The sequence below is a fragment of the Rana temporaria genome, chromosome 10 (genome assembly GCF_905171775.1).
Source record: "Rana temporaria chromosome 10, aRanTem1.1, whole genome shotgun sequence".
NCBI classification, from domain to species: Eukaryota; Metazoa; Chordata; class Amphibia; order Anura; family Ranidae; genus Rana; species Rana temporaria.
In genome coordinates, this window is record NC_053498.1 from 79,850,749 (window position 1) to 79,869,463 (window position 18,715).

Genomic DNA, 18,715 nt, shown 5'->3' on the forward strand with positions numbered 1-18,715 from the left:
GCCCCTTGTGATGTCATCGGCCAGGGGCATGCCACCCCTTAGTTATTTAAGAACTGTCAGATGGCGGGGCTGGCAGACGGTTGGAGCCTTCGACTGGAGTGCACTGTTTTTTGTTTTGTTTTTTTTTCGCTTCAGTGGTGACAGGCATCATGATTGAGGATGGATTTATTTCACATGGGGGGCCAGGATCTAGGGGGCCCCTTGTTTAAGAGGGATTTCAGATTCTGATAAACCCCCTGCCTGCAGACCCCCACAACCACCGGGCAGGGTTGTGGGGAAGAGGCCCTTGTCCGCATCAACATGGGGACAAGGTTCCCTGCCCCAAAGCACATGCCCATGTTGAGGGCATGTGGCCTAGTATAATTCAGAAGGGGGGTGCTCACTCATCCCCCCTTTCCTGGCCTGCTGGGCTGCATGGTTGGATAAGGGTCTGGTGTGATTGTGGGGCATCCCATGCGTTTTTTCTCTTATTTTTTCTTTGCCGGCAACTCTATTTTTTACATAGTTATCAGTGGGGAATCTCGCTGACAGCTGATGACTCATTGGTTGTTAAGGACACGGTGGCTGCCTGCTCCTTAACAATGGCTATTCACAGTTTGTTAAAGCGGGAGTTCACCCGAATTTTTTTTTTAACCTTAGATTGATGCTCATTTTGTCTAGGGGATTCGGGTAGTTTTTTTAAAATCGAAGCCGTTTTAGAGATGCATCTTCTCCGCCGCTTCCGGTTATGGTCTTCAGGACTGGGTGTTCCTACTTGATTGACAGGCTTCCGACGGTCACATCTATCGCGAGTAGCCGAAAGAAGCCGAACGTCGGTGCGGCTCTATACGGCGCCTGCGCACCGACGTTCAGCTACTTTCGGAAAATCGTGACGCGATAGATGCGACCATCGGAAGCCTGTCGGAAGCCTGTCAATCAAGTAGGAACGCCCAGTCCCGCAGCCCATACCCCGAAGCGGCGGAGAAGATGCATCTCTATAACGGTAAGTACGGCTTTGATTTAAAAAAAAATACCCGAATCCCCTTGACAAAGCGAGCATGAATCTAAGGTTAAAAATTAACATTTCCGGGTGAACCTCCACTTTAAGGAGCGGGTGGCTCTCCTCATACGACCCCTAGACCTTTATTCTTTAAAACAAGGCAAGAGCTACTGCTATGGTTTCTTATTAGGAAGACTGTCAGCTTCTGGAAACATAGAAGCACTATGTATTAAACATATAAAAGAAGAGACCTGAACCTTCATAGCATTCATATAGCAGTATAGGTGATCAGTAACTTTTCCCAGAGATCAGGAGTATCACAGCAATAATTGCAATGTAACATAATTTAGTATGCATCTACTTCTATTGGTGGTCTTTTCACAGTTGTGAATGAGATGTTTTTTTACCCTGGGTGCCCAATTTTAACTGGACCAAACAACTTCAACCTGGTCCAAGTACTGGCCCCAAAGCAGCATTGAGGTGAACACTAAATACACCCACATCCAGGCAGAAATCTTTAGTACTCTCATTTTACTTAACATGGTTGGAAGGCCACAGTTGTGTGGTAGCTAAATTTTGTCTTACGCTCTTCTTGTACATGTCCCCTAAAACCAAATTATTTCAGTCATGTGTACGACCACCCTCCCCCTTCTAAAGTCTAACCAATCAAACCTAGACAAGTTGCAGGCCACAAAGTCCAAAACAATTTAAGGAGCAACTATGGATAGTTGAGCTGAAATCTATATGGATTAAAGGAGCTTTGTGCCTCCAGGAAACATGTGTATACTGAAATATTTTGTTTTGGAATTTAGTTTTCGTCCGAAAATAAATATATTTAGTTACTCCCGAAATCCGTTCTTATTTATTTTGTTTCATTATAATATGCATTCGTCCCAAAATCCAAATTAATTCAAGCGGATCTCCACCCTAAAGTGAAGTCGCGCTGATCGGCACCCTCCCCCCCTCCGGTGTCACATTTGACAACTTTCAGGGGGGAGGGGGGTGCAGATACCTGTCTACAGACAGGTATTTGCACCCACTTCCGGCCACACGATACGGGCAAAGGACGGGTTTTTTCCTGGCATCCCGTCCATCCCCCGTTGTATGCTGGGAACACTCGGCTCCCAGCACACAGCGGGAGCCAATCGGCGGGCGCAGCGCGACTCGCGCATGCGCCGTAGGGAACCGGGCAGTGAAGCCGGAGCGCTTCACTTCCTGGTTCCCTCACCGTGGATGGAGGGGGATCGCTCGTCATCTGCTGCGGACGGCGCTGGACTCCAGGATAGGTAAGTGTCCTTATATTAAAAGTCAGCAGCTGCAGTATTTGTAGCTGCTGGCTTTTAATATATTTTTTTAGTGACACATCCGCTTTAAGGTCAAATCTGTCAATTGAAGGCTTATGGTGTCTGTCAAATGTTCTAAGAAGATTTGACGGAGCAGCAACTGTACAATGCCACAATCATACATTTCCGGTCGAATGTTCCACCTACAAGCTATAGAAGAATTCTAATGTGGTATGACACTAGTAATAATTATATTTATGAATTATTATTACTAGTCAACTAACATTCAAATTCTTGGGGCAGAGCATTTGACCGAAAATGTATTATTTTGGCGTCATACAGTTTAGCAGTTTAGCTGCTTGTCAAATATTCTAAGGACCGTTTTCACCGTACATGCCTGCCAGAGGGCTTCTGTACGATGGTTGTACTAACCATCGTACAGAAGTCCGCGCGTAAACAATACGCGGGGCGTGTCCGCGTCGTCGCCGCGACGATGACGCGGCGATGACGCGGAGACGTGGGCGGGCCTGCCATTTAAAGGCTTCCACGCATGCGTCGAAGTCATTCGACGCATGCGAGGGACGGCGGGCGCCTGAACATGTACGGTAGGTCTGTACTGACGACCGTACATGTCCGAGCGGGCAGGATTCCAGCGGACGGTTTTAAAACACGTCCAGGAATATTTGCCCGCTGGGAAAAGGCCCGGCGGGCAAATGTTTGCTGGAATTCGGCCCGCTCGCGCCTACACACGACTGAACATGTATGCTGAAACTGGCCCGCGGACCAGTTTCAGCATACATGTTTGGTCGTGTGTACGGGGCCTTAGAGCTTTCGACAGACACCATAAGCCTTCAATGACAGATTCGACGTTTGTATGTTTTTCTCTGCTTTGTCGAATCTTCGTCGTTCATGTCGAATGGTCTACCCCAGGGGTCTCAAACTCAAATTACCTGAGGGCCACAAGACAAGTTTTCATATGCCATGGGGGGCCGCATGCAAACTTTCAAACTTCAAAAACAACAGTACTGATGTCAGCGAACACATTATTAACCCCCAGCACTGGTGTCAGCGAGCGCATTATTACCACCAGCACTGGTGTCAGCGAGCGCATTATTACCACCAGCACTGGTGTAAGTCAGGGTTTGACAAATTTGCTTGGAATCTAGGAGCCAGCTAAAAAAGTTAGGAGGCAGAAAACGCACACCGTCCCGACGAGCTTGCGCGCAGAAGCAAACACATACGTGAGCAGCGCCCGCATATGTAAACGGTGTTCAAACCACACATGTGAGGTATCGCCGCGATTGGTAGAGTGAGAGCAATAATTCTAGCTCCTCTGTAACTTAAAACATGCAACATGTAGATTTTTTTAAACGTCGCCTATGAAGATTTTAAAGGGTAAAAAAGTTTGTCGGCATTCCACAAGCGGACACAATTTTGAAGCGTGACATGTTGGGTATGAATTTACTCGGTGTAACATTATCTTTCATAATATTAAAAAAAATGGGGATAACTTTACTGTTGTCTTATTTTTTAATTAAAAAAAGTGTAATTTTTTCCCCAAAAAGTGCGCTTGTAAGACCGCTGCGCAAATACAGCGTAACAGAAAGTATTGCAACGATCGCTATTTTATTCTCTAGGGTGTTAGGATAAAAAATATATATAATGTTTGGGGGTTCTAATTAGAGGGAAGAATATGGCAGTGAAAATAGTGTAAAATGACATTAGAATTGCTGTTTAAAGGAGTTCTCTGACCTAAAAGTTTTAACCCCCGCTGTGCCCGGGCTGTAAAAAAATAGAAAATAAACTGTCACTTACCTGCCTACGATCCCCCGTTGTTCCGATATCGCCGTCCCGTTCTCCGGTCCCGGGCCCCTTCCGCTTCCTGTGTGTCGGTGACTCATAGTGCGCTCAACGTATCAGCGGCCGCAGCAATGTCCCGTCGCGGCCACTGATAGGCTGAGCGCACTATGAGTCACTGACACACAGGAAGCGGAAGAGACCGGGACCGGAGAACGGGACGGCGATATCGGAACAACGGGGGATCGTAGGCAGGTAAGTGACAGTTTATTTTCTATTTTTTTACAGCCCGGGCACAGCGGGGGTTAAAACTTTTAGGTCAGAGAACTCCTTTAACTTGTAATGCTTAACTTGTAATACCAACGGCCACCACCAGATGGTGCCAGCTCAAATCTGGTGGTAATAACTTGTAATACCAACGGCTCACCACCAGATGGCACCCCAGCTCAAAAAAAAAAAAAAAAAAAAATTTTTTTTTTTTTTTTTTTTGCTCCCCTCACTTCCACCCTGCCTGAGGGCCATTTATAACTGGTCCGCGGGCCGCAAATGGCCCGCGGGCCGGTACTTTGAGACCACTGGTCTACCCCATCACTGTCTCTATAATGTTGAATCTTTTCTCTCTATGTCGAATATTTCCTCTCTATGTAGAATAATCTTGGACTAATAGAGTTAGGGTTAGGCACATTTGACCACAGGTTCGATAGAAACAGATTGCTATTGTCAGCATCATGTCGAATCTCCTATCTATATCGAACTGTTGTAGCAACGAAAACTAAAGTAAAGCATTTTTTTATGTCTGAACTTTTGGATTTCACATTCTGCCCGTTCGTTTGTTAAAACGATAACGAAAATACCCGAAATTCGGACGAAAATGCATTTGGACGAAAACGAATGCACATGTCTAGCCTCCAGTCATTAACATCTCTACAAATATCGTCACTGTAGTAGTATCATGATCATGTCATGGCACTTGTGTAACGGAGGTAAATTTGAGAATGCAATTTTAGTTGTCGACTCTTTTAAACTATTATTACTGTATAAAGACAATGCCTCCCAACTATTAGATTATTGCTCACACATTTCAATAATTATTTTTTTGTTTTTTATTTTTTTCATAGGTAAATGGAACACAAGTGACAGTTCCATTCGTAACTGGACTGTCCACAAAAATATACAACATGGAGGGATTTTTGGTTATTGACACAAGCCCTGACATTCAGATTCATTACAATGGTTTCAACATTATTAAAATTACCATCAGTGAGCGACTTCAAAATAAAGTCTGTGGTCTTTGTGGAAACTTTAATGGAGATCTAACTGATGATTATGTTACTCTAAGAGGGAAACCCGTCGTTAGTAGTGTTGTGTTGGCACAAAGCTGGAAAACCAACGGGATGCAAAAAAGGTTGGCCGTTAATATTTATAGATAATCAACATGGTCTTCCAAACTTAACCAACCAGTCCAATCATTTTTTATGTATTACCGTATATTGTAATTTAATTATTGGCTTTATAGTATGAAAAAAGAAACAATGTGTACAACATTCTTTTTAGATGCCTTTATGTTATGAATTTTGGAGTTTGGAGATTTGTACATTTAGGCTTCATGCACACTGGACGTTATAAAAATGCCTGTAGCTTAAGCTGTAGAATGTTGCATTAGTGTTTTCAAGCATCTGTGTTTTTTGGATTTATTTAGCAAAACTATACGCCCATAAAAGCTTATGGCTCAAAAATGCTCATACATGCTGAATAGACGCTTTTTCTGCTTTTTTTTTGCATTTTTCAGAATTGGTGCTCTTTTACAGCTGAAAAATCCTCTTCAAACCCACTAGTTCTGTTTTTTTCCAGCCAGAAAACGCTGCTGCCAAAAACTGCTGATAAAAGCCTACACATAGGATAACATGCTGGAGAGTTTACTGGCTGTAAAAAAAAAAACCTGAAGCCAAAAGCAACAGCTTTAAAAACATCCAGTGTGCATGAAGCGTAAAGCATAACACAGTATTTCCATTAGTGTGCACTGTGTAATGATATTTACTTATTTCTAGTGCTAAAAAGTATCTGGGGAAGTTTTTAGCTGGTAACCGTGATTTATCAGTATGATTATCCAGTTAGAGATAAATGAATATGAACTCTGGGTTAGAGCTCTTTCAGACTGGCGGACTACACCAGCGGATCCACCTGCTCAGTGGGGGATCGGTCTGCTGATCCCCGCTGAGCAGGTTGATTATAGGTCTGTGTCCGCGCAACTTATGTTGAGCAGACACAGGCTGCTTTCCTCTATGGACAGTTGGTTGGAAATGGTCCACCTGTCCATTTACATCTGACTGTTATGTGATTCAATCCACCAGATGGATAGGAAATGGATCCCCATCTGTCTTTTTTTAGTGAGAGGACACATGTCTGTTTTCATCTGCCACTCCATAGAGGGCAACGGATGGTCTGATTGGGTCCACCTAAAAAACTAAAATGTATTATATTACAGCTTACAAATCTTTAGAAGAGGTGGATGCAATGTATTGTATTGCAGCTTACAAATCCTTAGAAAAGGTGGCTGCATTTGTTTTTTACAGACTCATTCCCCTTTCCCTATTATTTTCACCTGGTGATCCTGCCGGTAATCTGTTATTTTCCACCCATTTATTATTGTAGCCAGCACATTTAAGGATCGGCAAACTACATTATATGACATATTTGTTTTAGGTGTAATACTGCTTTAAAGTGGTTGTAAATCCTTATACATATGCAGTGAAGTCACTTGCCTCACATGAAACAAATCCTACATAAGTTGTACCTGTTTATCTGAAGTATTCTCTTCTCTACAGCCCTTCAAAAAGCAGACTTTATACAGCTTGTCTGAGCTTTTAGAAAGCATGGGGATGGGGAGCTTAAGTTACACTCTACAGAGCTCAGTGAGTGGAAATTAGAGCTGATTGGAAGGAAGGGACAGATCCACTGATACAGCACACAGGAACATAGCTGAGACTGTCAAATAACAGACTGTGTGCTGGAGCTCCCCCCTTGCTCCTGTCATCTTTTTACCTCTTGATGTCAGGAAAACTTGTCAGAAGTTACTCATGCAGATAGCAGAGGAACAATGCAGCAGATAGAAAAGATACCTAGTGCTCTGGATTGAGACAAGCACACACTGTAGAGGGATATACTTTGTTCATATTTCATGTCAGAGGTTTACAGTTTACAGAAACAATTACACCACTCCTTGCCTTAAAAATCTAAGGTTGATTTATAGCAGTGGTTGCCGACCTTTTAGAACTCACAGACCACTAAAGTCACAATTTTGAACTAATAACAGTTTTACATGTATTATACACACAATGCTCCAGCTCTCTTTCACCTTCCCCCTGGATCACACTGCTGCCTTATACAAACAATTCTATGTCTCTCTGCCCACCCCACCCTGCATTCCGCATCACAATGCTACCTTACACAGACTCATCATTGAGTCTCACCTCCTTATCCAGCCATGTGCTCAAGCTCTGTGCTCCCTCCCACAGCCTGCTATCAGCGCTGCAATTGGAAGTCCCCTCCTTCTTCACCTCCTGCTCTCTGTACTTCTTCCGGCGCCTCCCTTTGAGTTCACAGAAGCCAGGACTACAGAGGGGGCTTTGGGTATCAGTCAGTACTGTCATCACGCATTAAGAACAACATTGGTAACAATATTGGGTGGTATACATCTGTCACAATGTTGATTTGAACCCCAGGGGAAAACAAAAATGTTCTCATGGATCATCAGTGGTCCACGAACCACTAGTTGGCAACCACTAATTTATAAGAATAGACTTTTCACTTTGCAAAGTGAAAGTTTGCTTAGTTTATTGAATAAGGTGAAGCTGAAACTTTATTCATCCAAACATAAATCCTGTTTTTTATTTACTCTGTAAATAATTGGGTATTTTAAGTGAAAACAGTTTTGGTCCACATTCTATTTTCAAATTATACATATACTTTTTAGAATGAACAGTCTGTATTCCTTTAGCAAATCAACCCTAGTGTCTCTTAACTACACACTCCAGGGTAATTTTTGTGAAATGATAATTTACCTATCAATGTGTTTTGGGGGGAAATTGATGACACCGGTGGAAACTCAATCAAACTGGTAAAAAAAACTACAAACTTTATCCAGATGGGGTCCCCAGGGGGTTTCAAAACCAGGTTTTTGGAGCTGCAAGTCAAATAGTGTGCAAACGTAAGCATTGTGCTGTTACACACACAAATATGTATATAAGCTCATTATGTTTTTAACTGTTTTAAATTGTAAATTAAACATTTCTTTCTTTCTTTCTTTCTTTCTTTCTTTCTTTCTTTCTTTCTTTCTTTCTTAGCTGCAATGAGTTGCAGTATTCTCAGTATGCCTCTACTTGTGACAATGTTCAAATCCAGAAGCTTCAGAGTGATGGATATTGTCTTAAACTGACTGACATGAAAGGCTTCTTCCAGCCATGTTATGGTCTGTTGGATCCTGTGCCCTTTTATGAATCTTGTTTTCTTGATGGATGCTACAACAACAAAAAAATCCAGCTGTGTGGTTCATTAGCTGCCTATGGAGAGGCATGCCGATCATTTGGAATTCTCAGCACAGAATGGATTGAGAAGGAAAACTGCTGTAAGTCTGAGCCAGTTATCTACTTTTATTTTACAGAAATACTCAAATAATCAAGTGGAATGTTACAAGTTATATTGAAGAGAGTTGGGAAAACAGAACTAGAGAAAACCTAAAAGACTTATCACACAGTTTAAAAAACTTGCATTCCTTGAACACAATGGAAACAGAGAAAGGCAAAATACCCTAAAGTGACTCTGTCATTAAAATAAATATTCAAAACACATTTCCTCCTTGCAAGAAAGCTAAGGAATTCTCACGTGTTCTGAAAGCCCAAGTCTTGATCTCTGCAGAAATGATGAAGAACCGCTGGCTGAGGATTCTGCCGAATCAGACACTTTCCAGGTTTCTGGTTCCCCAAACAATTTGCCATTCCCTATTTTAAGTACAGTATTTAGAAAAATGTAATTTCACACAGACAATGGGTCACTCACATAGGGCTGGAAAAAACAGGTTCATCAGATATTCAACATGCATCCCAGTGGATCTGTGAGAAGTGCCTGGTGCAGGGGTGCCGCCCCCCTAAGCGTCCGGGCCCTAGTCAACATGTAGAGCACCAGATGCATGGATTCCAAAAATCTGTTGCATGGTATTAAATTGGCTGCCTTACCAAAGTGTGTGTTAATACGTGAAATAACATATGTTAATGTACATATGGCAAAGCACAGAAACAGCATGTATCCAGCCTCAAAAACATGATTTTGTTTGCTCCAAGGCAATTACTTCCTTGCCCTAAATTCTGTTACTAGTTGATATTTTTTTAATTTGGAAACTTAGATTTAGAAATAACCAGGCCCAATTGAAGACATTTTTAACACACTAACAGGAAAATAACCCTTTTCGTATTTAACCACTTTTCCTCCAGTTGAAAACATTGCCCTCATGTTTTTCTGGTGATCTTAAATTGAACAACTTTACAGCAAATGTACTATATTGTCTTATTTGTGTTATTTTACAAGGAGATCATATGCCCTTTAATCAGTTCTTTTACAAGAAAATTTAATTCAGTTAAGTTAATCTTGGCTTATAGCTGAGTTCATCCATGGCCATCATAAATGTTAATGTCCTTATCTGCACTGTTTATGGTTCAACAACATAATTTTTTTTGAATAAGTGTCCACAGATGAATTGTATATTCAAAAATGAGGTATTACTAATGCTTGGTGGCAGAGATCATATTTTTTTTCTTTAACATAATTATACTGCTGAATAAGCGAAGTAAAGCGCTACTCCTTTTTGTGCGAAAATAAATTTAGTATTGTGCAAAGCAAATTATTCCTTAGTATGTGATATCTAACCCCTTTACAGTGTTCTCCACAAATAATTCATACATTTAAAATATATTTAAAAAAAATTATATATGAAAGTGTCCACATAAACGTTAAAAAGCACCCACCAAAAATAAAAATAAGTCTTCTGTGCAATGCTTGTATTTTAAAACATAATACACGCATTGCACAGAAGACTTTTTTTTGTTTTATTTTTGGTTTATGGTGGACACTTTTTTAAGTTTATGTGGACACTTTTATATATAATTTTTTTTTGGTGTACATTTATACATTATTTATTGAAAGCACTTATCATATTGATCGTATCTCCTAATTATATTGCTTTGGTGTAATGAGTTTGATATCACATACCAGGGATTTATTTGTTTTGCACAATACTCAATTTACTTGCACAAATAGGAGTAGAGCCTTACTTCACTTATTCACACATTTTTTGAGTGGGTTGTTCACTTAAAAGGGTAGCTGCTATATATTTTGCAAGGTTCAAGGTTGGTGCCATGTGTACTTTAATATTATATAATCATACTGCTACATTCCTTCTCTGGGATGAGCATTTTGTAGGGAAACAATTTGATAATTTCCTCTTCTAAATTGGCATACTTATCCATCACTTGTCACCGAGCCCTGAATAGTCCACATTCCTGAGTCACCAGTGCTTTCTCCAAGAATCTGGAATCTGCTTATTGTACACATACCAACTTAGGTCTGCACACAGTACACATCCAGCTTATGAAAGATGAAGTGATATGTGACAACAGATTTGAAATTAGGAACATTCTGTTGTGACACAGGCCACAGCGGGGGTTCAGATAGAGCCATTGGGCGCTAGGTTATGTAACACTGAATCATCCTGGAGCTGAAGTGATACCATAATATTTTCTGATCAAATACATTTATACCACCCTAAACTAGCATAGCCCACTGGTAACTGAAAGATCCCTGAGGAAAAACTTTTTTGTTTTCTACACATTTTAATATCTTTTCCTAACTCTCTTTTGTGGGTATAAAACTTTCTATGACTAATAAACTGTATATTTCGGAGAGTAGATAGTTTGATGGGATTTCAGGGAATGTGTGATATCAGTTATATTAAAATTTCCCTTAAAAAAGCAGTAAATGATTTGACCAACCCCAAACTCATATGTGGTATAGGAACATTATGTTATTATTTTCTCCTTTTCATCTATAGCAGGAGTGATTGAAGATCCTTGTGTGGATGCAGGCTGTCCCAACAGGAGCTGTGAAGTAGACAACGGAGGAGAGCTTTGTGGCTGCATGGATCCACCAGCCTATGGAAATGGTAAACATTTTTAAGATGGAGAATATACACAGTATAAGTAACAATAATACAGATTTCTTGTAATGGATACAGACTGGAACATAGTTGCAAACCCTTTTTAGTCTATATTGTTTGACCATGGGCCAGCTACACTCAGTTGTAGGCCTAAGGTGAAGAAAATACACAAATAAACATGTAAATTTAGAGCACACAAATGCCCTACTCTCTCTCTCTCTCTCTTACTTTAAATAACTCACATGTATCCGTATAGTATTATTATATCATATATTACATATATAGGGCCAGATCCACAAAGAACTTACGCCGGTGTATCTATTGATACGCCGCGTAAGTTCTACGATGCCCTGTCGTATCTTTGTTTTGTATCCACAAAACAAGATACGACTGAATGTGGGCTCGATCCGACTGACGTACGTCTTAGTACGCCGTCGGATCTTAGGTGCATATTTACGCCGGCCGGTAGGTGGCGCTTCCGTTGATTTCCGCGTAGAGTATGCAAATTAGCTATATATGTCGATCCTCAAACGTACGTCCGCCCGGTGCATTTTTTTACGACGTTTACGTAAGGCTTTTTCGGCGTAACGTTACCCCATGGTCTATGAGGCGTACGCAATGTTAAGTATGGACGTCGGAACAGCGTTGAAATTTCCGCCGTTTACGTCATTTGCGTAAAACGTTCGCGAATAGGGCTTTACGTAAATTACGTTCACGTCGAAAGCATTGACTATTTGCGACGTGATTTCGAGCATGCGCACTGGGATACCACCACGGACGGCGCATGCGCCGTTAAAAAAAAACATCATTTACGTGGGGTCAAGTTGAATTAACATAAAACACGTCCACATCTTTGTCATTTGAATTGCGCGCCCTTACGCCGACACATTTACACTACGCCGCCGTAACTTACGGCGCAAATTCTTTCTGGATACGGAAAGTACGCTCTAAGTTACGGCGGCGTAGTGTATCTGAGATACGCTACGCCTGCCTAAAGATAGGCAGATCTTTGTGGATCTGGCCCATAATGTTTATAAGGTGATCCCCACTAAATAAAACAATATATTGTACATATAGTTGTTAACCAGTTGCCAACCAGCCGCTGCAGTTATACTGTGGCAAGTTGACTCAGCTGTGCGAATCAACATACCGGTGCATCGGTTCGTGCACTGGTATTTGCGGGTGCGCGCCAGTCACGGGAGCTCGCAATCGAGTATGGCGGACTCAATGTCCACCGCACCACCCATGCATAAGAGTGGAAGAAAGGGAGATCTGTCAACGTAAACAAACAAATCCCCATTCTGACAGGGGAGGAGAGAGAGAGATCAGCTGTTCCTAGTGATCAGGAACAGCGATCTCTCTCTTTTCCCAGGCAGCCCATCCCCCATACAGTTAGGAACACCTCCCAGGAAACACAGTTAACCCCTTGACTGCCCCCTTCCCTGCCAGTGGCATTTATACCATGATCAGTGCATTTTTATAGCACTGATCACTGTATTGGTCTCACTGGTCCCCAACAAGTGTCACTTAGGTTCAGATTTGTCCACTGCAATGTCGCAGTCCTGTTTAAAAGCACAGATCACTGCCATTACCAGTAAAAACAACAAAACAAAAAAACCCTAAAGCTTTCCCCTATTTTGTAAATGCTACATTAACTTTTGCTTATTGCAATTTTTTTCACCAAAAGAAGAAGAATATATATTGGCCTAAACTGATGAATAAATTCATTTTTTTGTGTATATATATATATATATTTTTTTTTTTTTTTGGATATGTATTATAACAGAAAGTAAAAACTATTGTTTTTTTTTTTTAAATCTTTTTGGTTTATAGCTCAAAAAAAAGCGCAGAGGTGATCAAATATCACCAAAAGAAAGCTCTATTTGTGGTAAAAAAAAAAAGGACATCAATTTTGTTTGGGTACAGCGTTGCACAACCGCGCAATTGTCAGTTAAAGCGACGCAGTGCTGTATCACAAAAAATGGCTTGGTCAGGAAGGGGGTAAATTCTTCTGGGGCTGAAGTGATTAAAAAGATTACAGAGACTCTGAGCAAAACTATGGGCATTACGGGACTTTAACATATATGCATGAGGAACAGACTCTTTGGACGAACAATATGTTAGAGTTCCATAAAGATAATGGTTCCAACTTGAGAGCTCCCAAATCACACTGGTTGAGCCCTGTTTATGGACAGAAGGCACTGTGGTCCAGAGAAGGATATGACACATAAATCACACTTTCCTTAGTGATGGGGTAAATCCCCTTGCATGACAAGCTTATAGCAGTTACAATGCTGTGAACACCTCCCTCGCACACCAGTGTAAGGCCCCATACACACCATAGAATCCATCCGCAGATAAATCCCAGCAAATGGGTTTCAGCGGATAGATCCTATGGTGTGTACACGCCAGCGGATCTTTATCCGCGGATATTTATCCCCTGGGATGGATTCCAGCAGATCGGATATTCGCTGACATGCAGAACAAATCCATCTGCTGGAATCCATCCCAACGGATGGATCCGCTGGTCTGTACAGACTCACCGGATCCATCCGTCCTAAGGGATCCCCCGCATGCGTCGTAATGATTTGACGCATGCGTGGAATTCCTTATATGACAGCGTCGCGCACGTCGCCGCGTCATAATCGCGGCGACGACGCGACACGTCATCGCCAGAGGATTTCGGCGCGGATTTCAATGCGATGGTGTGTACACGCCATCGCATAGAAATCTGCTGAAATCCTCGAGAGGATTTATCCGCAGAAACGGTCCGCTGGACCGTATTCGCGGATAAATTCTCCCGTGTGTATGGGGCCTAAGCCAAAGGGTTGGACACAAAGGCAAACAGAGCAATATGTAAAGGAACCCCAAAGTTGATCATTAAAGTTGTTGTGATGCAAAAAGGCCATCCATTACTGCTCGTGATGCTCACATAGACTCCGAATAAGAGAAATATATAGTGCACATTTTATACTTAACAGTCCTTGCATGGAGAAGCAGGGCATGTAGAAGGGCACCATCTGACCGGTTACCAGGTCAAACTGGCTGCATCAGAGGCAAAAGTGCCAAACATTTTTGCTAATAATTTCAGAAAAGGATAAAAGACAGCAAAGCCATTAGAACAGTGTACAGAGGGAAATCGGGTCAAGGTTAAAGTTGCAATTTCTTTTTTATCCTCATGAGGGTGCACTGAGTCCAGTAAATAAAAAATTGTCTAAATAACTTTACTGGCAACTTTTAGTTGAAACATAGACCCCTGTTTTAGACAAATTGTTACAGGTATATGGGTTTCATACATTTCAATTATAAATGAGACTACTTCTGGCCATTTATTATAAAAGCTATTTTTTGTAAGCAGGAGCATTGTAGCCCAACAAAAATCATCTAGCTGTTTGTCAAAGTGTGTTGTGTACTTTGTCTTTACAGACACTCATGATATCATTGATGCCGAAGTAACATGCAAAGCTGCTCAGATGGAAGTTTCAATATCAAAATGTAAGCTCTTTCAACTTGGCTTTGAGAGAGAAGGTGTTCGCATTAACGACAGGCACTGCCCCGGTATTGAGGGAGAAGACTTTATATCTTTTCAAATAAACAATACAAAAGGAAACTGTGGAAACATTGTACAGGTAAACAAATACATGAAAGTAAAGAAAGAATGAATAGAACATATCCTTCATTTTATATTTTAATTCTAGCTGGCATTTACCTCTGAAAAACACAATTTTTCTAATAATGCATAAGTGCTGGAAACAAAAACAAATGATATTTCAATGTGAATCTATTTTAAAAATCAACCTTATCTTCAGATGGTTGATGACCATTGTTGAAGAGTGAAATCTTCCTAGAAACAATGACATAATCCTTCTTTTCGACTGGCTTTTGACATTATCAATATAATGTCATCAATATAGCTCCTTAATGTAATAATAATTTTAGAACCTGCACTTTGAAAGTAAGATTAACAGATAATTGCTCTGGGCAATATATCTTATCCTTGTTTTATTTTGTTTCATTCAGAAAAAGGAAAATTCCCCTGCTGATTATATCCAACTAGGTGTAACAATTAGGCCTCGTACACACGACCGAGTTTCTCGGCAAAAACCAGCAAGAAACTTGCTGTTTTTTTTTGCCGAGGAAACCGGTCGTGTGTACATTTTTCGACGAGGAAACTGTCGAGGAACTCGTCGAGCCAAAAAGAGAGCATGTTCTCTTTTTCCTCGACGGGAATGGAGAAAATTGGCTCGCTGAGTTCCTTGACAGCCTAACAAGGAACTCGACGAGCAAAACGATGTGTTTCTCAGGAACCCAGTGGTGCCTGCATATATCATTAGTTAACTTCCAATGAGTCCCAAAACTCAGTGGTCTGATATTTAGCTATTGACATTCACTAGAAGTTGGATCTCACGTCTTTTCCAGAGAGCCCCACTAGTCCATCATTAGACCATGAGACTAGTAAAGGGTGTTTCTAAGTGCCAGCTTTCTAACAGAATATAGTATTTACATGTTAAAGTTTTGGGGCTTCTAGTAGTGCTCAGTTTATTCATAAATATTTGTAATTATATTGTTTGTATTACAGTCCAATGGCACTCACATTATGTACAAAAACACGGTTTGGATAGAGAGCGCAAACAACACAGGGAATATAATTACACGGGATAGAACTATCAATGTGGAGTTCTCATGTGCATATGAATTAGACATCAAAATTTCTCTGGATTCTGTGATAAGACCGATGCTTAGGTAAGAAGCTATACTCAAAGTTACACCTTAAAAAAGATAACTGTGATATTTTTGTTATGTACAGATGATTGTTCTTATGGTATTGAATATGTAAGTATTGCGTGGAATTTATTTATAAACATTTATTCATTTATGTGTATTATTTATCAAGAGGAAAAGTGAATCTCATTTCATTATTAGACATGTGCACACTGAAATATTTTGTTTCGTAATTTCGTTTTCGTCCGAAAAATAAATGTATTTAGTTACTCCCGAAATTCGTTTTTATTTATTTTGTTTTTCGTTAAAAAAATGCATTTGTCCGAAAATCCAAATTAAGATCGAATCTGTCATTGAAGGCTTATGGTGTCTGTCGAATGTTCTAAGATAAAAAAAAATGTTTGACTCTTCATGTCTCTCTATGTCGAATCTTCATGTCTCTCTATGTCGAATCTGCCATTGAAGGCTTATGGTGTCTGTCGAATGTTCTAAGAAAAAAAAAAAGAAAATTCGACAGAATCTTTAAAAAAAAAAAAAAATGTGACTCTTCATGTCTCTCTATGTCGAATATTCATGTCTCTCTATGTCGAATCTTTTCTCTCTATGTCGACTCTTCTTCATGTCTCTAAAATGTTGAATCTTTTCTCTCTATGTCGAATCTTTTCTCTTTATGTAGAATAATATTGGACTAATAGAGTTAAGGTTAGGCACATTCGACCGCAACGAAAAGGGAAATAAAGCATTTGTTTATGTCAGATCTTTCGGTTTTCATCCTCTGTGCTTTCGTAATAGTTTTGTTAAAACGATAACGAAAATACCTGAAATTCGGATGAAAATGCATTCGGAAAACGAATGCACATGTCTATTCATTATAAAATAGTGATTTTGGATACTGGAATGTAGACTGATATATCTGAGGCAATGTGGTTTCTCGATGATAAGTTGATAGTGATTGTGCATCCTCCTGCCATGTTGATAGCTGCTTTCAACACTGGTAAAGCCACTTTGAGAGGGGTTCCATAAAAGGTGCCACTTATAAAGCACTGGTGTCAACATCTATTACATAGGGCTTTTGACACCCATGGAGCCAAGAAGGATGAAGCACCATAAGAAGTTGTTTCTATGCAATAAACCCTCACCTCCCCACAGCTGCATCCTTTGGACCCAACAGGTCATGTTTTTTGTGTTTTTTAAGCAAGTGTAGTAATTACTAAGGAACACCTGAAAACATTACCTGCTGGGGTACTTCTAGTCTGGACCTGGGAAATACAAATGTATAACATGTTTCTACATTAAACAGTCAATATAAGTTTATTTAAAGCTAAATTGATGTTATCTAAATACAAGGGACATAGGTGATTTAGGAGATAACACAGAAAAAGATAACCTATAAATTCTGTTTTAAACCATTGCTATCTGTTTCATCCATTTATTTGTTCTCTGCATATTTACAGTGTTATCAATCTAACAGTTCCAACTCAAGAGGGAAGTTTCACCACCAAGATGGCGCTTTACAAAAATGCATCATATAAGCATCCATATCGTCAAGGAGAAGTAGTGCTTACCACTCGAGATGTACTGTTTGTTGGTGTCTTTGTAGTTGGAGCTGACTCTACTCATCTGATTTTAATACTGAATAAATGCTATGCTACCCCATCAAGAGACAGCAATGACAAATTGCGTTACTTCATTATTGAAGGAGGGTTAGTGTTATGTTAAACTGGCACAAATATAAGATAAATATATCTGAAAAGTAATAGAAACCATTTATGTTAATTATGTTAATTATGAAATTATGTTAACCTTACTTGGGATATACCAGAATTCAGATCAAATGTATATCTTTGTTTCTTTTGGGAATTCTACCTTAAAAAAAGCTTTAGACATGTTGGTTAGAATAGGTATATGGGTGAAATCCAAATGTTGGTAATAATTTTTATCCAGGAAGTTGTGGAATGTTTTTCATGTTCTTCTGAACAAAGGGGGGACATGCTTACTTTGCTTTTAAAATTCAAATATGCTTTTCCATTTGATTATTTTGAGGAAAATGCTGATTACCTGACTTTTGTAGAACATAATTTCATAAAACATATAATACCTGACTTTCATAAAACTTCTCACATCTGTTGAGAACTGTGCAAATGTTGCTCATTACATTGACGCACCTCCTGTCAAATGTGCCCTGATCTCTTATGTGAGGAAAGGCATATAGATGTGTACACCATCTGAAGTAATTTGACTTGAAGCACCCTTCTTTGGACCCTTAGAGAAGATTCTGTCTGACTGTCTGACTTCCCAAAGTTATCTGCTCTCTAAAGATATTCCGAAATCAAAGTCAAGTGTTGCCAGGTGAAGCCTGTCAGAGGAAAAAATGGCAGCATTGTCTCCAACTGAAGTAAAATACCAAAATTACCTTTTCGAAAGTAAACTGTACATGGTATGACTTTATCAGAAAAAGCTGGCAGTACAGTTCCTGACATAATAACTCTATTTCCTAAACTTTGCCATTGCAACTGCCACAAAGAAAACTGTCAACAAATATACATGCCAAAGAGAACAGGAGGAGGCTGGGAAGAAAGTAGGAGAAGCTAGAACCTTTAAAACCAAGAGCAGGTCACATTGCAAGAAGATTGGATTAAAAGGTCTTATCTTTATTGCGGCTCTGAGGAATTTAATCACATTAATCCATGCATTGATCCCCATAATGGCCTACAAGGCAGACACTTGAAC

General features: G+C 40.2%; 1 protein-coding gene across 1 annotated transcript in view; it reads left to right on the plus strand.

Annotated features, from left to right (window-relative positions):
* The window catches only part of LOC120915224 (alpha-tectorin-like), a 128,870-nt gene that overhangs the window by 102,019 nt on the left and 8,136 nt on the right, over nucleotides 1-18,715 (plus strand). Inside the window, exons 13-18 of the mRNA XM_040325555.1 lie at nucleotides 5,178-5,464; nucleotides 8,403-8,683; nucleotides 11,159-11,269; nucleotides 14,690-14,892; nucleotides 15,843-16,006; nucleotides 17,440-17,688. Of these exons, the coding sequence (XP_040181489.1) occupies nucleotides 5,178-5,464; nucleotides 8,403-8,683; nucleotides 11,159-11,269; nucleotides 14,690-14,892; nucleotides 15,843-16,006; nucleotides 17,440-17,688 (1,295 nt within the window). The remainder of the gene's footprint in view (nucleotides 1-5,177; nucleotides 5,465-8,402; nucleotides 8,684-11,158; nucleotides 11,270-14,689; nucleotides 14,893-15,842; nucleotides 16,007-17,439; nucleotides 17,689-18,715) is intronic.